Genomic DNA, 25,961 nt, shown 5'->3' with positions numbered 1-25,961 from the left:
CTCTAACTCAGTGCATTTAATATGAAAAATCCCTAGAGTTCCGAATGTCAACATGGTGTGTAAATTCAAAGCGAGGAGAAAAGTTGGTGAAAAGTGTTGAATTCTTCATTAGTATGAATTAAATTCTTAGATGAAAGATATTTACAGCCTCAAAATAGTTTTTGTGAATAATTTGACTGTTATGTACAAATTTCTCCAAAATCGTTCCGGAGCGATTCTGCAATTTTTTGCTATATTAATACAGGTGTACATATCGGAGGCGTTTTAACTGTGGCGAAGCCCCGTCCCGAGATTTTTCAGTTAGATTTTTCTAACTAAGCAGAGTGTAGTGAAATTAATAGCATTATTGTAGGCTTAACGCTTGGTTATGTAAATAGCAACGATACGGCGTGCCGATGAATCTATTTCGTAAATGTCGATATCATATGTTATATGCCAACCCGTGGACGCACGGGTCAAAGTCTAGTTGTAATTAAAAATCAGAATCATTCCCAGACCTCTCTGAGCTCGAACTGGGACTGGAAGAAGTCGATGTACTTGGCGATGTAGAGCTCGTTCTTCCGGCTGTCTCCCATCAGGTACACGTACATCACGTGATAGGTTTCCACAAATAACTTGGTCATGTGACTGCAGATAAACCATTTAAACATTTACCCACACAATGAAGTATTGCTTCATGTATTTCATGTAACATATACTGACGTACAGAATAACAAATAATGTTGTTGGTGCATTTTACAATAAATTGCCTCATGTGTACTAGTATCAGAACATTTTGACTACTGTCTCGTACATATGTCGTCTTTAAACAGAAGACTTTTATTAGACTTACAACTGGTCAGGCGTGCCTCTAAATGGTATCTGTAGAAGCTTTATCAACAGCTCAACAATCTAAAAAAATATATGAATACTTAGTAACATAAACTTTCCTTTCTAATTTCTTTGAACACGTCACTACATGCACTCATCCTTTACGGTTTCACAGTTATGTAAATTCAATCGATCTTTATGAAAAAGTAACTTTAAATCATAAACCGAGGTTAAGCATGCATTTATTTAGAGGAAAAAACTCGCCCTACTCACCCTGAGGTTTCGGAGCAACTTCTGTCTATTCTTGATCGGATGACCGTTCACTACCATGAACGAACTTAACTCTTGTAAGGCCTTAGAAATAACAGCAAATAAAAATAAAGAATTCTTTGTCAAACAGTTACGATATAATGTAAAAAAAAAATTAGCGGAAAATGACAATGCAAATGTTTTAAAATATCCAGACCCTAATTCAGGGCATCCAATGCAATGAAAACCTCAAACTTATCAACAGATTCTCATGACATGTTATTTCTAAGAAATCAAGTTCATCCGGTTAAAACAAATCCTACCGATTCTGCATCATGGGCCATTTTTGCGTTCAATGCATGTCCTTCCTTTTTCTAAAAAAAATGCAAAATATATATATTTATGTATAATTCATGAAAGTTTTTAAAAGCAAAACTTTTTATTACTTGCAAAAAATATAAGTGTAAAAAAGAATTGAAACTTTGAAAGGGATATTAGCAAATGGATATTATACATGTACTTACGTCTGCTATCAGCTTTTGAACGAAGGGGACCATTCCCGCCATGTGGTTGAAGATTCTGACTAACTCCTCGTCTACTTTTTGTATGGTGAACGCGTCGTCATACTGCATCTCCTCTATCGTCTCGATCTGAAACAACAATGGTTAACCGTCATCATCCACGCTGATTGGTTTTATTAATACGCTTTGAAATGATTCGATTTTCGATATATTTACTTAGATCGACCCTGTCTCCAAACTTAGTCATATTTTGTGAGATTAATGGTCAGGTGCCACATGTTCACTTCATTTTTTTATTTTCTACACCTAATTGTCGTTTGTTGAATGTTTAAAGTTTTGACTTGAATTATCTTCTATTTCCGTTCAATCATATTTCCTGTCATTAAAGATCGAGCAAATGTCTTTTAGACGTCTTCTTAAAAATTAATTGTCATTGTAACAAGGCGGGATATTTGTAGCAAAAGGACCCGGAAGTGATTATTTACTGACCACTCGGAACTCGGCCGTGGTCCATTTTAACGCCGCCATGGATTGTATGTTGTCATCACCATCTAACTGTTTCTTCTTGTATGTCTCTGAAATACAATGTAAAAACCAAACCATCAAATTGTCCAGTTTCAGTGTTTCTGAATGTGCAGAACATGTTCTCGATAAAAATATAACCTAGTGGTAAGATCACTTTGTATATTGCTGGTAGTATTAATTTTAATATTGTAAACAAAATGTAAATTCGACCATGCAAAATAATTGTTTATCACTTTTTTAAAGATTAGGTCAATGTGCAGGTTGTAAATAGATTTCAATAGCTTTCTTAAAAACTATTTCTTTTGATGCAATCAACACAGCGACTACGAATAATTAGACCTCCCTCCCCCACCAGCGGCTAGCAGATCTAATAAGTTAATACCCCATTTTGCTAGCTACTAGTAACTACGTGTGATAATAAGTAAAGACCCCCGCCCCTCTTACCTGACCCCCCGTGCAGCCATTGACCGGTGACTACGTGTTCCATCCTACAGTAGCTGTCTGGAGGAATGTCATCACTCTCCTGTACGAATGTAAGATATAATGTAATCAAATTAAATGCAATGTAATAAAATAAAATATACAATGTATTATAAATATTATGTATACATGAGGTGATAAAATGATTTTTAAATTATGAAATACGAATTGAAGCCATACATTGCAGTTATCAAAATTCATTGAATTATAAAATGCACGTTTTTATATTGAGTTTTTAAAAAATCTCATGTTTTACCCTTATGACAGGATGAAGTCTAAATACAGTTGCAGGGTCAAGGTGATCGCTTGTCAAGGTCACCTGGCCGTCCTTGACCGTCATATACTTCCTGGTACACATGTGTATGATCTTACATTGTTGTTCCCATTTCAAAACTCCTCCTGCAAAGATAAGATCAACCCTAGAATCTTTTTACAATGGTTTTAAAGAAATCTTTATGCTGATCTACATGTATATTTTCACCAAAGCTAATATTTCTATGTTGTAGTACTTAAATTAGAATTAATATTTATTTGATAATTGGTACCTATTATGTACTTTAACACGTACCATACGTCAGAGGTGTTGTACTTACCAGACACCGGTCCCTCCTGTCGCTCTATCTGCCAGTACGTAATGGCGGAAGTACTGGGAGACATGGTCTTAGGAATGGACTGGTTAATTGGACGAAGGCGCATGTGAACTATTTTATTGTAAAGGGAAAAAATCATCATTTGTCACGGTAACGATAACCTTAGTTATATATAATAATAAAAATTGGTCTTTAAATGTATTAAATTGCATTGCTGATAAATGTCGAAACACCAGGGTTTTTCTTTTTACAAAAGTCGTCGATCTCTACTCTGTTTGAATATTTTTTTAATCATGATGTCTTGATAATAAAACCCTTACCATCTTCACATATTTCGTCGTCAAACAGTCCCTCGGCTACTAGGTAGGCCTCCATCTCCTTGTGGTAGAACCGGATGATGTCTCCGAACTGTAGCTTCGTCTCGTCCCCGGCTACGGGCTTGTACTTCCGGTTAATCGTAAATCCGGACTGTTGGACGGACACGTTAAGCTCGTGGCTGAAAGCAATCAAAACGTAGATTATATGGCTTTTCTGCAAGATTGTTACACCGAAACAGAAAACAAAAGGAGGTACAATACTATTAATACGTTAAAAAACTTAGACTAAATCTAGTAACATTTCATGAAAAGTTCGAGATACTGCAATGGATGATGTCAACCGAAAACATTTCAAACTTGAATCACTTTATTGTATTCAAACAACATGTATGTGAAACTTTTCCCTTGTGACATCCTTTGTAACACACAATACTGACACAGCATTACGGTTAGCGGAACAACAGCAATCACCTACAACTATAAATTACAGATAACCAATACATCTTGGAACTGGTGTAGGTCGGCGGTGTAATCGTTGCCGGTTGTTGTATTGTTGTTGTTTTGTTGTTGTTGTTGTTTATGGTTGAAGATTTTCTTTATTGTTGTTTATGTTTAAATTGTGTTGTCGCTGCCATTTGTGTCCTTGTTGTTGTTATTGTTGTTGTATCATAACTGACCTTTTGCTGTAGACTGATCCGTGACCTAGCAGAGGTTTGCTCACGTGCAGGAACGACCCCGGGGATTTCATGCTCTCCAACACCACCTGGTCGTCAACTTGTACCTGAACAAAGAATAGTGGAAAGGTAAACAAACAAACAATGGGTGGAAAGGTGAAGCCTGTATAGTGTGTGAACCATTTTGTATTGAAAAATTTTATTATGTAATTAAGTTCTCACAGTAAAGTTTTCAGTTCTCTTTTGATATAAGAAAATTATTTATCTATATGACCGCGCGACTGTCCCCCATTGCACTAGTAGTTTGACTTTGTGCTATAAATAGACGTACCACATCTCCTTCGGCCTTGACCTTATATCGCGGCATAAGTCGGAACAGCGCATGCTTAGAATTTTCTTCCTTCAGCTCCACCTGTAATAAGTTTGAAGAGAATCGTTTCAATGTGGTTGAAATCAGCTGGAAAAAAATCAAAGGCAATTAATTTTTGAATAATCATATTTACCGCCATATTGTTGGATTCTGTATCAGAGGTTTTTGTCGTGCTCACATGAATATACTTGTTTGTAAATTGATGGCGGAGCTGAAAAGAAAAAGGGTTCAATAGAAGGAGGTGTTCATGATTGTGTTTGTTCTACATGTTATAGTAATAAAACATTTTATCTATATTTATTGATATTTCAATAAAAATATTTGTGCAGATGCTTTTGTTCTTAAATAATGCCGTAGATAAAGGTTTTGAACCACTCCCAATCTCTGCACACTAACATTTACCTGTATAACCTGTCCATACAGAACTTTCTTCCCCAACTGTCTCTTCTGTTCCAAAATGTTGTCATCGTTTTCTGCGTCCGCTGCAGCCTGCAACAGAAATGCAGATTTGAACAGGTACTAGTACTTTACAAATCAATATTCCGATTTGACATAAAAATTCTCTTTTGAGAACTCCTGCAATTTTTTAAAAAATAAACTGAGTATTATATAGTAGCTGTGGAAGAGAGGGGCATCATGGTTTTTGTAGTAGAAAGTTGTTAAAGAGTCGATGTTTAACCATGCTTTCTGTGAAGAAGGGCATTGTCGATACAAAAGGCAAATAAAGATAGCGGTAGCTCGGAGAAAAAGGTAGATTCAAGCATTATATACATAATTTATAACATTTATTTCAATGTAGAATTAAAATCGTCCATTCTCGTAAAGATATGTAGGTGTATCTCAGCAAAGAGAATTGGTTTTACCTATTTAATTTTGTGTAATCTGCTCCCAATGAAGAGTAGACTTAAATTAAGAGAAGCAATAACAAAAGTTTCATTTCATTTTACTTTGAATGTTTTACCAGATTTAGAGAGTGAATTCTTTATTTTGTCCAAATATGATACTTATCAACTAAAAAATGCATGGGTTTTGTTAGACAAAGGTAATATGTCAACATGTTTATGAGAATTTTAAAACTTAATATTGACTTTAATATTTAAAGAGAGCGCTGAGGGATGATTAACAGTGGGTGTGCATTTAAATTTCATTCACGTGAAAATTCAATGCATGTTCTATATACTGCCAAATAAGCTCAAGAACTTTAATAGAACTTAGGGAATGTTTTAAATCCTTGCCCGATTAATGAAAAATGTAAGTATACGTGACGGAACTCTCTCTCTCTCTCTCTCTCTCTCTCTCTCTCTCTCTCTCTCTCTCTCTCTCTCTCTCTCTCTCTCTCAAAAATTGTAAAGTTATCAATTTCATATACTTTCAATTTAAGCAAGCAATATATCTAGGCTATTTAAATACATGTCTGAGATCATGTGATATGTGTTATCAGCACTACGACATTATACATTTATTGCATGATGGTGAGGGAAATATGAAGATTAATTTTATTACTCTAAGAAAAATCATATTTCCCGAGGGCTTTGTCCCAGGATAATTTAATTTTTGTGGGAAAAAAAATCTTCATGTTTACGAACATTGATGTAAAAAAAGTTTTAATGTACAGATCAACATATTATTACACAAAATACGTTGTCTTCTAATAGTTTTTTGACTTCTCGAACGCAATTACGTTGTGATTGTTTGGTTTTTTTAAAATAGTTATCTCTTTTTCTTTTATAGATTCGAATCAACTATAGTAAAAATAAGAGAATTCAAATCATTTTAAAAATATTTATGATTTGATCATCTCTGTTAACATCGTATGCTCGGATTGGCTTGTTCATACATTTGGAAGAAAAATCCCGAGACTTCTAAAGAGGCGAGACACAATATGTATTTCCCGGGAGACTTGATGTTTTCTTCGCCCTGTCACGTGACTTTCTTAACCAATTAGATGACGCGTTATATAGAATAATCATATTGAGGTATAATAAAATGTATTGACAAATATTTACATTTACTTTCTTCCCCCTATCAAATTGTATTGATTTATTTGAGTGATATTTACGCATAACACAGAAGACCTAATCACCAAATCTGGTGCGTATGAATAGAGTCTGCATTAAAGTTTATAGTATGACTGACTCTCCTCGCGACTTCAAGCCAGATCACGACCTGATCTAATTTACGCTGATAAATATTTCTTGGTGTAAACATATTTTAACAGTAAAATGAATTCAATTGATTAATTTCTTAGTATACCAAAAGTAAATTTATCAAATTACAGAAAGAAAAATAAAATTATCTTAAAAGTTATCAAATCTCTGCGCACTATTTTTGTCAGCATGATTCGGCTGTTCAAAGGCTCTTCCGTTAAGTGCACAGTACTCGTTGAATAAGGCAGAGATTTTTTAAAATAAATCATGTTTCCGGAAAAAGAATAAATATTAAGAAACGTAAATATAAGCATTGAATCATTATTTTATGAAAGATGTGGTATAATAACTGCAACGGTGTGTGCAAACAAATTTACATAATGCGCTAGCGCGCTTTATTCAATTTGTATGCACATACCGTTGCAGTTATGAGACCAGTTTTCGCCAAACATTAACCACTTCAAAAGCTAGTCACAAAGACTGGTTGAATTTTAAACGACGAGGACATCTAACCAAAGGTTTTACAAGTTCTCTAAAATATTTACTGTAGTTATAATGAGATACATCCCCGAATATCCAAATGTACTCTCCAAGGCGTCGTTGGTATGTCACCGAATTTACTGCCTCCTCAATGAATTTTCTACAGTGTTTTAGGCACATGTAAGACTGAATTAATTACTCCAAAATATATTCAACAAGATACTTGGTATATGACTTTATTACCTGACGTAAGTTTTCACTATATAGGCATGTAATAAATTCATATATGACTAATTAATTATTCAGAAGTTGGTTCTACATGCAGTGTCTGTCTATACAGTGTATGTGGTATAAGACTGTATCTGACTGAGAGGAATCACCTCGACGTACATGCATGTTTTTCAAGGTTTGAGAAATGTGACGGAAGTAATTACTTCGACATGTACATCTCATAAATAGGGAATAGGGTTCGTGACTGAATGAATTACTTCTACAAAGGTCCAACAAAGTCAGGAATGTGTAACTGATTGAACTACTCATACCTTGGCTCTGCAAGGTCTTTGGCGTGTGACTAAATTAAGGTTCGACTTGGTCCAGGGTATGTATATACATGTACATAATTATACATGTAACTCCTAGATTTTAACAAGGTCTTAGGTATGTGCTGAATTTATTATTATTACGGGCCGCCGGAAGGCGGTCCGCTATTAATATACATTTGAAAATTGTTACTGCGTTTCTGCGGGATAGTTCTTTTTTAATAGAGTTAATATTATGCTTCTTTTTATGAATTAAAAGTAAAATTGCATGTAGAAATATGTGTTATGCCTTTTAAAAAATATCACATATTTTTTGTTTTACTCGTAAATGAAAAATAGGTCATACTAAGTGGACTATCGTGTTTGGCGCGTTTTTATCGAGACTATAATCTATTCGGAAAATTTCGGAGTTCTTCATTCTTTTCAAAATAATGCATCTCGGTATGCGGGACATACTAAAGACCTGAAATACTAAAGACCTTAATGTCATTAAATTTTATATAAATAATATATATTTGAATTTCTATGTGTCGTGTCAAATAAAATGAATTTGTGTGTGTATTTATTATATTTACATGTAAAATGTGGTAGAAAATATCATGAAATGACATCCATATCAATTATTTACGCAAAAATATGACAGAAATGAAATTTTGAATTGACTTGAAAATTTGAACTACTCCATTATTTTTTTTATCTTGCAGTCCCTTGAAATCATATAAACTAATGCATTAAGTTTTCATTCAATACAATGCAACCAAAAAAAAAAACCAAAATTGTTTGAAATACATTATCTCCGAGAGAAAAATGATAAGTTGAACTTTGTTTTAGAGTAATATACAAATCAATGTGTTCTCCATTACTTCATACTATGGCAATGATCATACAATTACCGTTAGAAATGCTTACACTAACTAACTCGATTCTTTATGATAATAGTAAAATGTTAAACTTCAAAACAAGTTGCTGAAAGTATATTAAAATTTACCATAAAAATTAGTACAACCAACTTTTATTTTCTTCTTTGTGGTGTGTTTTTATGTAAACAACCAATAATTCATACAACAATCATATTTTTTGCTGCCCACGTGACGCTTGCGTCAATATGATTTCTTGTTAATGCGTATGTTATACATAAACGTTTACCTGTGGTGTATGATTGTATCGAATACTTTGCCGTACGACTTACCTTTGCTCTGGACACGGCATTTCGCATGGAGATGTTTTCGGGGTCATCTCCTAATTTGGCCTGTATCTTCCTCAGCTTCTTGTTCAGTTTATACCGATTAGCGACCTCCAGATGAAAGGAAATCACTGACAAAAAAACCGCAGAGTTGTCTTGAATTATTTCAAAGAGACAAACAAAAAATCAATGATTCAATATGTGTCTAAAATGTTTGGGGGTTTTTTTTTGCATATTTATAGAACATCAGTGGATTAAACATCTCTTTAAGAAAAAACAAAACAGATAAAAGAACACATTCACAGAACGCCTAGCGGATATATGAAGAGACACCATAGCTAATTTTCCTCATCTTGGTTATTTCTTTTTTAACACAATTTAAAAAAAGAAAAGAAGTTGTGCATTTACTGAAAGTTCGAATGTTTTTACTGTAACAAATATATCGCGATTGCGTGTTAAAGATGTTTCGGAATTCGAAATCATCATCATATCGACTCGAACATTACATTTACATCACGCGATTTTGAATGACACCAGTTGTCAATGGAATATTGATTATATAGCTTTTTAGAAATTAACAGGTAGTGGAAATAATTCACGCACAGGATCGGGTACATGAATAATTAAAGCGTCTTAAATCTTAATGTTAAGAACTCTTTACGATTGTTACGACCTCAGAGTTGTTGTACCATCCCTGTTAGTGTGGTATATTTCTTGTGCTTTTTCTGATGTTGTTGAACCTTCACAATTAGTTCTGAATACTATCCTGTTAGTTCTGTATTTGTCGTGTATTTGTTGTTTTTGTTTTGTTGTTATTTTTATATTACTATTGTTGTGGTACCTACCTTGTTGGTCCTGTATAATTGTTGTTGTGTTGTGTTTTGTTGTTGTTATACCTTCTCTGTTGGTCCAGTATATTTGTTGTTGTGTTTTGTTGTTTCTATTATACCTTCTCTGTTGGTCGTGTATATTTGTTGTTGTGTTTTGTTGTTGGTGTTGTGCCTACCCTGTTGGTCCTGTATATTTGTTGTTGTGCTGTGTTGTTGGTTTTTTTGTACCTACCCTGTTGGTCCTGTATATTTGTTGTTGTGCTGTGTTGTTGGTTTTTTTTGTACCTACCCTGTTGGTCCTGTATATTTGTTGTTGTGCTGTGTTGTTGGTTTTTTTGTTGTACCTACCCTGTTGGTCCTGTACATTTGGCCTTTGTCTGTCCTGGCGAGAACCCACTGCGACCTCATTGTGCACAGAGCTGTAATACAGACGAATACAACGTTAATACAGATCGGGGTTACATGAAACATATAGCTGTCATACAATGAACCAATAAGTCACACGTGCTAAGTTAGATGTACCAAACTGTTCTATCTGTATCTATATCTAATTAAAATTAGAATACGTCATGCATCATGAGACCTCTATAGGAAAATAAATTCTATTTTTAATTATATTGATATACATTTAATTCAATATCAGTTCAGTGATTTGAATTTAAACTCGTAACCTTGATCAACAGTAGTTCATACATATTCAGCCATGGAGAAAGTTATAAGTATTCGTCCCTAGAGAAAATTACAAATTCAAACAGATAATTGAATATCTCTAAAAGCCAAACGTTTAAAAACCAGACATTGTGTATTTAAAAAGCTATATACCGTTCTAATCTCAAGCCTTGGAAATAACCAATACAATAACATACATTAATGGTTTAAAAAATTGATCATTTTTAAAATCTGTAAAACTGAATTTAATGAGTGCAAGGGGTGGCAAGTTTGCTGCAAGTTGATATTTTGAACGGAAGGTGTCGATAGCTATTCATTAATTCCTGCGGTCAATAATTACGGTAAATGTCCCTCGCACGTTAATTTTCAGGGTTCTTAGTTTTTGTTTTATTGATTTATAGGGTCTCTCCTCCTATGAATGTACATGTATGAATAATATTTTTTTAGAATATTGTTTAACGTCAATAGCGAACTGTTTGATTTTGATTGGATAGAGTGTAGCATTATATATTTATAATTATGTACATATGTTTCAACAGCTTATAATTCATTTGAATTTAGCCAATAAACAATACAGTTTTTGTTGTTGGAGCCATCTGTCATTTTTATATGTACAAAAGAATCAACTTTTATACAAAGTGCCTTTAAAATATTTTTATTGAATTTTACAAGCATGCTATAAACAGTTAAATAAAACGAAGATAAAAAAAGACCGGAAGGTCTATTCGCATATATACTTTCCTAACTTACATTAGCCAAAGCATTTTGCTAATTCTACAGTACAAAGAACGATTAAGTCTTTGGAGAATTTTCGTAAGTAATGAAAAAGACTTTAAGCATTTATATATAATTCCCAGGAACTCTTCATTTGTTAGGTGTATCAGAATTTTTAAAACACCGACTGTAAGATCGATTACTAGTAATTTTTTGGAAGATGAATTTTTCTTTTCGTTATGCCGTTCTTTTGAGCTTTATAAAACGGTCTTGCATATTAGAATGCTTTGCATTTGTAAATTATTGATACTTCATAATCATTATTTAGTCAAACAATTTGCAAATAAATATTAAATACTTGTATAATTAATTTATTTACACATGTATATGTTCAACATATATATCTACATGTACATCTAGCTCTCACTTCTCAGGAAAACATTTATTGGCCGTAGATGTTATAAGAATTGCATGCATACATGTACGTTTGTAATTATACAAAGACACCTATTAATATATAGTCATAGGTATAGCGGTCGTTTATGTCCAAAGTCTTTTTGAATCAGGAGGTCAGTATTTAGTAATTTTCCGTACTAAATATTGCCTTTGTATACCTCGTGCCGTTAGTGTGCCAATAAAATATAAGACTTTGCTTGCTGAAAACCAAAAACCAAAGTAAGTATTATAAGTACATATATATTTAGGTTTCTGACTACACTTTTTTAAAAGGAAAATTACATACATGAAGGATTATACTGTGGGACAAAGGAAACCATGCACTTTGCTGAAAGCCGAACGAACGCACGGTAGTCACTTATAAATTAACGAGTTGAATTAATTAGCAATGTTTGGTAGTAGTGCCCATTGATTGCATATGTCAAACTACGGCATATATCCGAGTTTTGGTCTATTTAAAATGTACACATGCCGTGAAATTAGTTACAATTTTTGACAGATTGCAATATACACGTATTTCAGAAGAGCCAATATTTCAACGGTGATAATTGAGCTTAAGTTGCAGTAGGTGGTTTGAGGATCATAATAAGGACTGATTGTTGAGCACCTATAGACTTTCAAATTTGTTACAATGAGTTTTTTCTTCAATCAATTCAATTCATCATGCAAGAACATTGAACATTCAGGGTAGAACAGGGGAATACATACAATAAAGTCTAGATGCGTCCATACATCAGAAGGGGGGTGTGATCTACTTTAAATTCTTTTTCCATTCTCTCTCTCATTCTCTCTTCTCTCTCTCTCTCTCTCTCTCTCTCTCTCTCTCTCTCTCTCTCTCTCTCTCTCTCTCTCTCTCTCTCTCATTGCATCGTACATTAATTATAATGCACTATTGATGCATCAATATAATGACATATTCAAAAATTTAAAGAAAACTTTTAATTGGTTAAAGTCGCTCTATTATATGCGTAATTACTGCAACTGTAGTGTTATTTTATGTCTTAGCTTTAACAATTAATCACTTTGTTTGGATGTTTGGGTATGTATGCAAGGGAGGGGGCGAGTCGAGAGACCATTCAATTATCTAATACAATAAACATAATATAATCGTGTTTTATATTAAGAATAACTTATTTGAACAAAGTTACGGATTTTCTGTTACAAAAACAATTTGGTTAAAATTATTATCCTCATTTTTTCTATCTTTTTTTTGTTGGGGGGGGGGGGGGGGTCACACTATGTATTCCTGTTGTCGCTCACATGTTGATGGTAAATCTTAAGATGTTTGTATACATTATCGTATCACCACAACACTCCTAGAGATCATTGCTACAATGGTTATTAAAAAACAAATTCCAACAGACATCGGAAGTTCCAAAGTACATGCTTACGCGTACCCGTACATGTTTTAAATCTCAACCTCTCTATTATGTAGATATTCAGAAATTTCATTCTAATTTCATTTGTCGTGTTGTAAATTTTGAATTTATTGGGTTGCAGTAAATACAAAATTTACAACATGACACATTCGTCATTTAATAAATGAACAGCAACTACATGCATGGAGATTCAATCTTTTTTTTTTTCAAGAAATGGACTAAATCGTCGTATTGACCTAAAAAAAAAAACCCAGCAATAATTGTTTATCCTAGAATAGCATTGAAACATTTCTTCCGATAAAAGTAAATGAGTTGGTTTAATCTCATCGTTAAGGTTTTGAATATACTAAGATTTGTTATCATAATTGCAAAACGAAATTTCTAAATACAGCTCTATAGTCTCAAACGTACAGAACGATCGAGATGAGGTGTTATTTTTTGTAAAACTGTTTGCTGAGACAATGTAGTTACACCAGACACGTGAACCTATATAAATGCGTGAATCTTTAACTTCCAGGGCGCCACTAATTAAAAGTGACATATTAAGGCAAACGCTATACTAGTATATTTTTTCACTCACAAAACATTTGATTTAATGTGTGAAACATTAAGAAATACTAATACTCTTTCATCGGCCAAATACTCTTTAAGATGGAATAACATACATAAAAATAGTCACCCAAATTAACAGATCACAAGCCCGAAACTTTATCCACTCGGCTTTGGAGTAAGTTACGTATTGCTGTCGATAAAATCCCTTTAAATTGCGTAACCTTTTATTATTTGTATACTCATGTTTATAAATTGACAGATAGGTCCGATGGCCCGGGTGTTTATTCATTAAGTTATTATATAATATACATGTCTCTATTTTTGTTTATAAAACACATGTCACAATAATAAATCATTTACTTACTTACTTACTAAAAAAAACCAAATGTCGTTAAGATCGGAGGTCAGCCATTTTGTGGCCACCTTAATATCAGAAATGGCAAGAACAGTAATGTTACATCTAATGAAATGTAAATGTGTACATTTTAATCTGTTAAAACGTCTTATAAATTGGCTTTTTTGTTTGTTTTATTTTTGTCAATCTTATACCATATCAAAGATGATCACAAACTTATATTCATCCCAGAAGCATAAAACATATCGAAACAGTCTTATGAATTAGGTGTAAGATCAGCCGATTATGTTGTAAAATGCTTTGAAATTCGCACGATACATACAATATTGACAAGTGTTATTGAAATTTAATCCTGCATTGTCTACTAGAATTAAGAGATTAAGGGTTATATAATTTAAAAACCTCATAGTTCATGCTTGTACATACTGGTCACTGATTCCTTTAACAATACGATTTCATAATTGCGACACTGTGATTAAATTAGACTTAATAAGACCATCATTCGTCTTTTTTATCCTTGAATTAAACTGCCAAGGACAAACGAAGCTAATATTCAAATATCATAGCAGAACACAGTTTCATTATAATAAACTCAAACTTTTTAACTATAAGAAAATCATGATATCTTTAAACAGTGTTAAAAGAATATTCTCTCTCTCTCTCTCTTTCTGTGTGTGTGTTGTTATTTTCAACTTTCCGTGCATATATGATATTCCTGGGGAACTTATGGTAGCACCTACTTTTTAATTCGCTGAGCAAACTGGCACAACATTTATGAGTTATCTTTTAGTAAACTTACAAGCGTGTGTTTGTGTATTTTATTCATTTGCTACGTTTTGAAAAGTTCTTACAATTTTAGTTATTATGTTTTCAAAGATTTCTCACAGTTGATAGGTTTTTTTATCAATTCAAATTTAGTGTTTATCGATTCCTTATGTAAATCCACTAGAAATCATTTAACAGGAGTCCTCGCTGTACCGTACCTGTAGTTCAAACACCGAACTGTCCAGCTGTGTTGTTACATGGTAATAACCCAAATATTTCCCATTTAATTTTAATTCCCTTTGTATTTGATATGGTGTCATATAACGGAATAACGTTCTGAATTTCATTGCAACAAAGACGCTCTTATATAACAAACGAAAATATACATTGCTCTCTCTCTCTCTCTCTCTCTCTCTCTCTCTCTCTCTCTCTCTGAGTGATCATACAAGTACTTCAATGCAGTTTTCTCCAAACAAATTCTAGTATCTTACCTGGACTGGGTGGAGAAAATAAATCCAAAACTCTCCGCGGAATACAAACAAATTGTATCCCCCACACTAAGTGTGTCATCCATACTAACTAATAAAATTAACTAATCACTAATTAATCCTACGAAAGCATCGCCTTTCTCTTCCAGCGAATCGTCGCCGTTAAAAATAAAATCCTTGATTGGTAGAAAATGGCAATGTCTCTATTCGTCAAATGCACACGGACATATATAATACTGGACCTGTTATATGTTAAAATTCGGAGTCTAAACACATGTGTAGGTAATCCTTTTAAGGCGGATTAGGGGCTTGGTTACCCGTGTTGATTATAGAAAATAACACCAGTTCCAATGAAAGGAAATTCCGACATTTATTAAAGAGCACCCGACTCCGTATTCATTTGTCTGAGTTTTGTCCTCTCGTTTTTTAAATGGCCAGGAATACGTTCTTTAAAAGTAGTTGTAAACAAATAAGTTCAAGATCCTGATTTAAGATTGAGCATCAGCTCATTGGTGTATATGTGTGAACACGTGGGATATTAGACAATGGTCGAAATCACTATAATGCCTGAGGGGAGATCAAACCCGTAACATCTTCATCGTTATATAACCGACTAAGAATCTAATTTATACCAATCATTAGAGAGAATGGAGCATCTCCATTTTGTGACAGATCTTTAAAAGAAATGAAATTAATCCCATTTAATATATATCTTCCATTTCTCCACTTTGTGTGGTTCCGTCGCAGGCGACAACAGGCGATTAGATGAAATTAGGCGACAACAGGAGAATGGTATTATTATGTGTATCATGGTTTCATTATGGCTGCGCCATGTCACTTTCGGCGTTTACTTTTTGTAGCCCATTTGCAGTTTTACTCAGTACATGTATAAAATGTACTGATTCTGCAGTAAAACATTTTGGTGGCATATTTCTGCCCCTACATGCAAGATAAATTTTGTCAACATGCAAGAAAATTATGTCAACATGCTTGATAATTATGTGTACATGCAAGTTACAAATCTTCAAAGAGAATCTGATTTTTATGGGTAAAATTACTTACTTACGCCCGTATTTTACATCATAGATGCAAGATGCAACATATTATAACAAAATGCGACCTATTTATATATATTGACATGCAACTTACTTTTGTGAACATACATGCAAAACAATTATGTCAACATGCGAGATAATTATGTTGACATGCGACTTATTTATGTCAACATGCAAGTTAAATATCGTAACATGCAAGATATTTATGTCAACATGTGAGATAACTAGTTTAATTGCAAGTTATTTATAAAAACATGCGAGATAACTTGCATGTTCACATTACTATCTTTCATATTAACATAATTAACTCGCATGTTGACATGAATAAGTCGCATGTTGTCATAATTTTGTTGCATCTTGCATCTATGATGTCAGAGTACGGCGTTAATTAATTTTGCATGTTGACATAATTTATCTTGCTTGTAGGGGGCAGAAATATGCCACAAACATTTTTAAAGAATCACACAGCCCTTTATTGATAACCTTGGTATGGAAAGCCATGGGGGACACCCATTGCTTTCCGTTTATACAGTCATGTAATTTGTTACGGAGGCTGGATGGTCAACAAAACTAACCTCGAGATCTACAAAACATTTTATGATATGATTGTTCAGCTATATACTATTAATTAATAAAGAAGTACATGTATATGGAGCCGCCATAACTCGTATAGAGGACATGGCGACCCACGTCGCTTTAAGGTGGTAGGGGACACTTCCATGTTGTGACGTATTATTTATCGAAATGAACAATAAAACCAACTGTAATTATTTTAGTAGTTTTTTTCCCTAGTCACCTAGCAGCAGTGGGTTAATGGGTTAACTAGGAACCTGTACGTCATGAGTTCGAATCCCGCTGGGGCTTTTACAATTTTTACATCTCCAAATATGTCTAAAAGCTATCTTTTTGTTAAATATTGTAAAATTTGAAAATTCTAAACCGATAACAGTATTTTAATTATAATATACTTTAATCCACATAAACATCGACAGATGTCCCATACCACCATACCACCTTAATTAATTCACAAAGATGATTTTGATGGAATTAAACTTCGTGTATCATTGTTGCTACATGTAGTTAAATTGTCCGGGGTTTTTTGTTCACTCGAGCTTTTCTATATTGTAGTTTGTTTCAAGTACTTGTAAAAATCGTGAATTATGAGTCTGATGTGGACATCTGTTTAGTTTTGACTAATTTATAGAAAAGAGCTCTTAATAAATGAGTAAAACATTTTCATGTTTATACCCTTTACTTTCAATTAACACAAACGGTACATACACTGTACACTGTACATGTTTAAAGAGAAATATATTTATATTATTACGACGTATATATAAAAACGAACTGAATTTTCCCCTGCGTTCAGTGCGTTTCATATTTAACACTTGTTGATAAATTATTTGGTTTACAAAATAAATAGACGATTTTGTTGTTTTTGGTAATGATCTTATTAAATATGTATAGATTTTTTTCAGATTTCTCAAACATTTTTCTGGGGATATGTCCTTATCAAATTTTACCCGGTTGGCTGTTTTATCGGTATTATAAATGCTGGTACCGTTGCAAAAATTAGAACTGATTGCGGAAAGTCTAGGATTTACAACGAGGTTTAATGATCTTGACATATGACCTACCAAGTGTTGATGAATTAGGAATAGAGCATTAAGCTCTCTAAGTAGAAGTATGCATCCAAATATCCCAAGTAATTATTTGCGCAACAACTAAAATCTTTCAATATTTAACAGTTTTTATAGTGGCTTTCTAAACAGAGAGCTCTTCCAACAAAAACCGTAGCAACGTTGTTCCTTTTAAACAGACTGGAACCTTAAATACAAGTAATGCCAATCACCCGAAAACCTTTTCCTATAAAAATGGGAACTTAAAATGTTAATTTACTTTATTTGTGACCAATGTCACATGCCATTTTTTTATGTGGCCCAAACAGAAATGATAATTTCTTGAAATTGTTACTAAAATTATAATTTTATAACAGTATGAAGATGAACACATGTAGTGAATGTAAACGTTATATATAAGTCAAGGTTAAAAAAAACCTTGCTTTACTAGTGGCTTTATAAGTCAATACATATTAAACACAAGAGCATAGTGTTGATATTGTTACAAAATTAATGTTAGAGTACTAGCTCAAATTATAACGCAAATACAATTACAATTAAAAGTGTTGAAATATTCCAAAAACTTTGAATACAAATATATTTAAAGCTAATATTTCATGTAAAAGTAACAAAAAAAAATGTTGGGGTCACATTTTAAAAAGTTAAGTAATAACAATTAGTTCAGTCAGTGTGATTTTACTTGGGTTAATATACTAGTACCTGTACCATGCCTCTTTATAAGTGATGGGCCTCGGTTCCTTTGTGGCCTCGCTCCATTGCTGGTAAAGAATTGAGTGTAACTTATCCATTTACCCTGATGTAGTTAATACATGGAACACAGAGTTTAGTGATAACCACAAGTAACAAGTACAGTCCATTGATTTTTTATTATTGTTAAAAGAAACAAAAATTGTATGCACATACTAAAAATCACAGTCACTTAATGTACATTTTAAATAGAAAAAGGTAGTTTCTTTATAAAACACATGTAATATAAAGTCACTTGATATCATGTGACACATATACACAGCCACTTTGTTTACATAATATATATAAACATGGTCTATATGTGTTTACTTATATATCATCAGAGAGAACTTTGTTTACATACTAAAATTTTTATATTTTAACAAATCAAGATTGATGCCTTGCAATGATTAAACACATAAACACTTACTATCTATACATTTAAACAGTCTGTTTATATCTTAATAAGTAAGTTAATGTGTGAACATTATCAACACACAACATGTTTACATCTGGTATACACCATATAATGACATACAACGTTAATAGTTTGATTGCATGTTATACATACAGTATTTAATATTTACTTCATACGCTTTGCTTACATCTAATTAACACAGTTCATTGATTTACACGTAATATTGGATTTTCTTCACTTTACCAGTGAACTCAGCCACAAAGAGGTTGTCTCTGGTGTCCACACATAAACCCCATGGACGCTTTATATTACAGTTGTCAATGTAGCGGAGGAACTGTCCGTCCTGATCCAGGATGTGAATACAGCTATTGTTATGGTCTGCTGTCAGGATCCGACCCTGGCTGTCTGTTGTGATGCCGTGTGGAAGAAAATCTCCCTTGGTAGTAGAGGGATGACCAGTGTAGGTAAAACGGAATTTCCCGGCCTGATTGACCACCACTACTGCACGGGCGTCACCGCCTGACACACAAATATCTAGGTTCCTGTTCTCATTGATGTATTTATAGTCACCAGATGAATAGAGAGGTTGTCTTTTGTCGTCGTACTGAATGCTTTGTTTCTCTGTGGAGCCAGAGTAACACGCAACCTTTGCTTGTTTATAATCATCACTGTCCATGACAACCAGGAGGTCCCCAGAGGAGGTACTGCAGACACCGCGAGGTTCCCACCCATGAAGTCTGATCACTGTCTGTATCTGTGTATTCTTCACTATGTTCACAGTTCTATCAATGAAATCAGCATAAATTAGATCTCCACTTCTTGTCACTGCTATGTCCTCTGGACTGATCTCTGGATTGGTTTGAATGGACTTCACTCGTTCCCCTTGGATGTTAAAGAGTTTCATCATGTCATCATCACCACACATCCAGATCTCTGTCTCATTCAGACACGTCACACCCGTTAGACATCTATACCCCGTTTCTATAGCAGTGATGACCTGGGGTATATCCATCAGTGACTGATCTTGGGGTGAGGACTCGGCTCCCTGGGGCAGCATGCTGCAGTTTTGTTGTTTCTTTGCTGTAAAAGATAATGCTGACAGAGAATTAAAATGTTCAATCAGCTGATCTGTGTGGATTTCCTGCGGCCTAAAGTTTGATAAGGAAACTTTCAGCTTAGGAGGCAATCTTTTGAATTCAGCATTCATGGATTTGTACTCAGAGACAAGGCAGAAAAAATCCTATGAAAAGTCAGAGTCAGTATATATTTATGATGTACATATGTATTATTTTGGTATGATTAACATATCTATTAATATAAAGGATGTAGAGGTTCCATTTCATGCCTGAACTGTACATTTTTGGTTTTTTCACTGAATTTAGAATAAGGTAAATTATTTAACAGGTAAAAATCATTACTCCAAATGATTTAATGATTGATAAGAATAAACAATAAGAAATTTAGTGGGTTATCAAACTTACCTAGCTAATGTTATTACAGTTTTTCCTCCACAGGTAAACTACAAAGCTTTACAATCCAACATGGACGGCTTCAGGTGTTTATTGGTCAGTTGCTACCTGTGCAATACCATTTGATTGATTTAAATGCCAGGTACAAACTTGTGCATGGTTTTACAGTTTTGCATTAGTCTAGATCTAGGTCACTCATGGGGGGGGGGGTTAAATTTTAGATTATTTATTTTGTTTTTCAAAAAAGAAATCGTTTTTCATGATTTAAGATCCTCCTATTCCTATTTTTCCTATAAAAACAGGTGTGGTGTAATGGTGCACACATTGTGGGTTCAAATCCCATCATCAGCATCCAAATATAGAGAAAACAAATACATGTGCTATAAGTGGATATGTAGATCTAGAAAAAAAAGAAATATATAGTAAAGACTAAGCGCAGTCTTATACGTGTTATTCGAGCAAGTGAGTCCCTATCACTAATTATTAGAATATAGACAAGCAATACAAACATTACATAGGTTTGTTTGATCCATTCATATATGGCACATCGAAGCATATTTTTAGAGACAACTGTGTCGCTCACAGTAAACAAATTGCTATCTCTAAAACCCCTGTCACACCGGAACTGCGTCCTCACAGTGATCCCGCTGCGTTTTTAAATAAGGAAAAAGCCCTCTCACACCAAGCTGTGTCCCCACGGCGTGTTCACGGCGTGTTCAAGGCGTTGTAAAATTCATGGAATCGCCGTAGGATCGCAAGGAAAATTCTAAAAAAAAAAAATGTACAGTTTTATTTGAAATTTTACAAGTGGAGATGTAACGGCGTCCTTACGGCGACCGAAGCGTTTTACGGAGCTCCCACGGCGTGTAACTGCGTTTCCACGGAGTTCTACTTGGCGATTAACTGCGCTCTCGTCGAGTCTCCGCGCTCATGACGTGCTAAGAGTTTTTACCGCGCGACCACGGCTTGTTCTGCGTGCACAAGACGTTTTTTACTTCTTGGTAGGTAAATATTAATTTGTACAATTGCATGGTAAACAAACTAGAATTTACAACTAGTAAATGATAAAAAAAATTGTTTTGATTTTATGAAAAGGTGTATTGTAATTTAAACATAACTACCTGTAAACAATTTGTGAAGAACTAGGATTAAACTCTTAGTAGTCAGGTCTACAAGATTCGTTATTAGTTGTTAGAAAACATAGAAAAGATGTGAAAACATGAGAACCAAATGGCATGGATTCCATCTACGTCCATTGAAAGGTCTTGGAATATTGGCAAATGCTACTTTTTACATAGTCATCTACATCCAGTTTGATAATTATTATATCGCTTGCTATTGTACAAGAGCCATTGTTCGAGTTTTCTTGGTCTTAATGACAACGCACTTTAATGCCGTAGGAGCGCGGTATAAACGCAAAAGAAACGCCATGAGAGCGCGATGAACGCAGCAACAGCTGTTTGGGGTCGCCGTGTGAACGCAGCCAAACAAAAAACAACTTGTTCAAACGCTGTGGATGTGCAGTGAGAGCGCAGTGAGATTGAGAGCGCGATAGAAACGCAGTGAGATCCCAGAGGACTCCGTGAGATCTCCGTGCAAGCACAATTGACTTATCACTGCGTCTACACTGCGATTAGCTGCGTTCATTGAGCGCGCTGACAGAGCTGTCTTGGCGCTTTATGAGATCTTATGGCGCTGTCACGTATCATAGGCGTCGGAAGCAAATTGAAAGTGGGGGGGGCTAGACTAATCCTCAGAAAAAAGTTATTCCCAAAATCATGGAAATCCTAATCCGTGGGGGGGGGGGGGGAATATACCTATTCTTCCCCAAAAAAAATTACTTACCCAAATTTTTTTCCCCAAAATCATGAAATTCCTAATCCGTGGGGGGGGGGGGGGGGGGGGGTAGTATGCTTCTGAATCTAACTTCTCAATCTTTCAAGGTAAATTTAGGAACAATAATCTTTCCTGCGAGAAAAAGTGGGGGGGGCTGAACCCTCTATCATGCTATGTTTCTAATGGTTAGGTATAACTTTGCAAAAAAAGTGGGGGGGCTAAGCCCCCCCTAGCCCCCCCGGTTCCGACGCCTATGCGTATTAATGTTTTCCTCCCCCTACAGAGGTTACATATTGACACGCGGATCCAGCAGTTGTTTACTTAGTAGGTAGGCGAGTTTTGTTTTACCATATATCTAAATAAATCCTACAGCGCCGTAACAACGCAACGGCATCTTCGTCCGTCGCGATGGAATCGCCAAGAACATTTTAGAACACCATGCGACGGCGCGCACTTTGAATATGCACAAAGTACGCGCCATGTCTCTGCGTTCTGATTAACACGCCGTAGAAGTGTAGTGAGGTCGCCGTGACAGCGTAACACAGACACACAATTTATTGATTTTAATGATCATTATTGAAAGGTAAAGAAGAGATAAAAAATAAAAAAAAACCGGCTTTGTGTTTATCAAAATATTTTGATAAGTCTGTTTAACATTTTATTAATGCTCAGTGGTAGTTTTTTGTTTAAGTGTATAAGCCTAGGAAGGGGCCATTGGAATAAAAGTTTGATATCTTCCGGTTCCTTGCGGTGGTAAAAGTTTTCGAGACAAAGAAAAATATTTTTGGTTGGTTAAGTCCATGGGTTGCATTTTACAATGATGACAGATGTGTGGCTCCTTCTGCGCTCGCCCCAACGGTCACACCGTAAAACATATTATTAATCTACCAAGAAATAAAGAACGTCTTATGCACTCAGTCAGCGCGCATAGCATGCCGTGGATGCGCGGTAAAAAACTACTAGCATGTCATGAGCGCTCGGCGGAGACTCAGCGAAAGCGCAGTCAATCGCCGAGTAGAACTCTGTGGAAACGCAGTTACACGCCGTGGGAGCTCCGTAAGAACGCCTAGGTCGCCGTCAGGACGCCGTGACATCTTCACTTGTAAAATATTCAAATAAAACTGTAATTTTATTTCGGAAATTTCCTTGCGATCATACGGCGGGTTCATGAATTTTATAACGCCATGAACACGCCGTGGGGACGCAGCTTGGTGTGACAGGGCCTTTATAATACAACAAGTTGCTGTCCTTTAAAAAAGGACTGCAATACGTGGACCATTTGCATGTGTTTCCAACGAAAACGTGAAAGCCTTAAAATTATCACAGATTCCACCGACTCTAGCCCCCCGCTTTTAACCACTAAATATGTTCTTTGTATTATGTATCCCCGAGTACCCAAACTCCATCACCATAAGCAGAAAACATTCCGCGTTTCTCTGTAAATTATTTTTTTGCAGTTTTTATCGTCTGCAATCATTAAATATAATCTGAAACGTTATAATTTAGAAAATTATTAGCAAAAATATTTTTATTATTATTCAAATAAGCTCTCTGAATACGACGTTTATCACACGTGCTATCATAACTTATGAACCTAACTCCGTCACCCACGTGATCTATGATACGCCAGGGAATGAAGACACGTTAACAGTTTAGTTTAAACTCAACTTGTATCTAGGCCAAGTTATCATAAGTAAAATCGGTGTATACAATTTAAATTGTATATCATTTCATCAAAGTGAAATGATCGCCAGAATAAAAAAAAATGGGCCCTTGTAACAAAAATCACAATGACCTCTCAGAATGTATGGATGCCGTTTGATTTCTGTCCTTATATATTTGAAATATATCATATCAACTATGAATATATTAATGATTATTTTATCTATTAATTACATTTTTTATAAATGTAGCATATTCCAAATACCGACATACATGTACCGTATATATCTGTAACCCTGTATAATTAAAAAATTACGGCATGAGCGATTTGACGTTATCATCAAGTGTAGTACACAAAAGATATTGCGGACTAAAAAAAATGTATTAATGACCTTAATAAAAAATAAATTACATGTGAAATGTTTCATCGTGACCTCTCTTAAAATGACTGACCACGGTAAGTAATCAAATAGGCCCGCGTGTTAGAAATATCGTTATTTTAGTGCATCCGTGAAAAGATGTTAGCTTCCCGAAAGTGACGGAGTTAGGGTAGTGACGGAGTTAGGGGGCTATGCGATACACTGTATATGTATAGTTGACTTTTAATCTCAGAATTTTTAAAAGGGTTCATACTTCTAAAATAATAAATATTATGATCTATATTAATGAAGATTGCATGTATAGTATCAGGCATTCGGCGAATTCTACTATTTGCTCACACATTACGCGTCGCACTACTTTGTTAATTATGCAGTGACAGCTTTGTGATTTTGGTGCATTTTTCTTGAGATTTAAACTTTTATACAACCATCATTGGCGGATCCAGAGGGGGGTTCCGGGGGTCGGAACCCCCCCCCCCCCCTTTCTCTGGGACATATGAAATTTTTTTTAAAACGTTTAATGCCTATTTAAAGGCAATTTTTCCCATTTATAATAGAAATACAGTAATAATCTCAAATAAATGCTTTTAAATTTGCTTATTTAAAGAATTTCGTACTACGTCCCATAATTTTGTTCTTATATGTAAAAACCCTATCGATTTTTTTATCGAAATAAAGTATATTGTACTCCCCTTCAGCATCCGATGTTTACTACACTGAGTAAACATGTGGAAAATTAAAGAAAAAATACATAAAATTAAGCAGTATCACAGATTTATAATAACATCTACAATGTATTTTCTACTCTATTTCTTTTTTAAAAAAAATCGAATATAGTTCATACAGTTTTGAACTCACAAGCCATCGAGTAAAGCGACGTTCAAGTACGAGTACACGCATTCGTTTTACTTTAAAAAGCCGCTTTCAAATTTATTGTTTAGTTAATTAACCTAAATAATCATAACAGATGAGTTTTACTTCGTTTCATACGAAAAATACAAAGAAAACTACATGACCCGCTTATGCGGATTATGCTATTTTTCTGGAATGCTAGCTACCTTCATACCCACTTTTAAACACAAAAGAAAGCTTTTTTGGTTTGTTTCCAAGAATCGAAAATTCTGTTACAAATATACCTTGTAAAGGGTTTATATGTAAACCATTATGAAAATGCACAACTTTTCAAAACTTTTTTGAAATATGCTCGCATCTGTACCAGTCCGGATGATGTAGCGCACCCATTACAGAGGTCACATCAAGTTCCTTGGGACGATAATTGCTTTTACCATTGTATTACACCCTTACCATCTTTTCAGCAGATAAATTATCCCCATTCTTTTGTCATATCCTATCATTTAGACCTTTATTCAAGAAGGCAATCAATAGAAATCAAAATCGATAAATAGTTCAGAATTAAAAAAACATCAAAGACATAAAAAAAATTACCAAAATATCCATTTTTATAATAGTTTCTCGTAATTAGTCTGAGTTATTTTTTGTTTCTCAGTGTTTCTTTTCTATCAAGCATAGACGCACTTTCTCATTGCTGGAAACATGGGTTTCTTAAGGCTAGATATTATGCAAATCTTCCTTTATACCTACACCAAAATGGCAAAACACTCAATAATGCAGTGCACTCTGATGTTGACATAGATGTGAAATAGATAGTGATGAGATAAATG

At 34.4% G+C, this 25,961-nt stretch overlaps 2 protein-coding genes across 9 annotated transcripts in view; both read right to left on the bottom strand.

Annotated features, from left to right (window-relative positions):
* LOC105327218 (inositol 1,4,5-trisphosphate receptor type 2) overlaps positions 1 to 15,610 on the bottom strand; it is a 45,837-nt gene extending 30,227 nt beyond the window's left edge. For all 5 annotated transcript variants that reach the window (XM_066068681.1, XM_066068682.1, XM_066068684.1 and 2 more), the window contains exons 1-17: positions 15,097 to 15,610; positions 10,064 to 10,134; positions 8,892 to 9,016; positions 4,939 to 5,025; positions 4,670 to 4,747; positions 4,498 to 4,578; positions 4,170 to 4,273; positions 3,496 to 3,671; positions 3,179 to 3,286; positions 2,842 to 2,984; positions 2,550 to 2,628; positions 2,070 to 2,155; positions 1,584 to 1,709; positions 1,383 to 1,433; positions 1,084 to 1,164; positions 833 to 891; positions 498 to 627 (exon numbers count right to left, since the gene is read on the bottom strand). In XM_066068681.1, the coding sequence (XP_065924753.1) occupies positions 498 to 627; positions 833 to 891; positions 1,084 to 1,164; positions 1,383 to 1,433; positions 1,584 to 1,709; positions 2,070 to 2,155; positions 2,550 to 2,628; positions 2,842 to 2,984; positions 3,179 to 3,286; positions 3,496 to 3,671; positions 4,170 to 4,273; positions 4,498 to 4,578; positions 4,670 to 4,747; positions 4,939 to 5,025; positions 8,892 to 9,016; positions 10,064 to 10,134; positions 15,097 to 15,179 (1,668 nt within the window). In that variant the 5' untranslated portion in view covers positions 15,180 to 15,610. The remainder of the gene's footprint in view (positions 1 to 497; positions 628 to 832; positions 892 to 1,083; positions 1,165 to 1,382; positions 1,434 to 1,583; positions 1,710 to 2,069; positions 2,156 to 2,549; positions 2,629 to 2,841; positions 2,985 to 3,178; positions 3,287 to 3,495; positions 3,672 to 4,169; positions 4,274 to 4,497; positions 4,579 to 4,669; positions 4,748 to 4,938; positions 5,026 to 8,891; positions 9,017 to 10,063; positions 10,135 to 15,096) is intronic.
* Positions 15,611 to 18,427: 2,817 nt separating this feature from the next.
* Positions 18,428 to 20,607, bottom strand: LOC105320626 (tripartite motif-containing protein 2-like). Of its 4 annotated transcripts, none has more exons than XM_066070147.1 (2): positions 20,414 to 20,607; positions 18,428 to 20,172 (listed from the first exon to the last, which is right to left on the bottom strand). In XM_066070147.1, the coding sequence occupies exon 2, from the start codon at positions 20,137 to 20,139 to the stop codon at positions 19,144 to 19,146; it is 996 nt and encodes a 331-aa protein (XP_065926219.1). In that variant the 5' UTR covers positions 20,140 to 20,172; positions 20,414 to 20,607; the 3' UTR covers positions 18,428 to 19,143. The 4 variants fall into 4 exon arrangements, with proteins under 4 accessions (XP_065926219.1, XP_065926220.1, XP_065926221.1 ...); XM_066070148.1 differs by having other exon boundaries at positions 18,428 to 20,027; positions 20,414 to 20,606; XM_066070149.1 differs by having other exon boundaries at positions 18,428 to 20,012; positions 20,414 to 20,606.
* Between the last annotated feature and the right edge of the window lie 5,354 nt (positions 20,608 to 25,961).

The sequence above is a fragment of the Magallana gigas genome, chromosome 8 (genome assembly GCF_963853765.1).
Source record: "Magallana gigas chromosome 8, xbMagGiga1.1, whole genome shotgun sequence".
Taxonomy (NCBI): Eukaryota; Metazoa; Mollusca; class Bivalvia; order Ostreida; family Ostreidae; genus Magallana; species Magallana gigas.
Note: the sequence above shows the minus strand (reverse complement) of the source record. Positions and strands in the feature narration are given on the sequence as shown.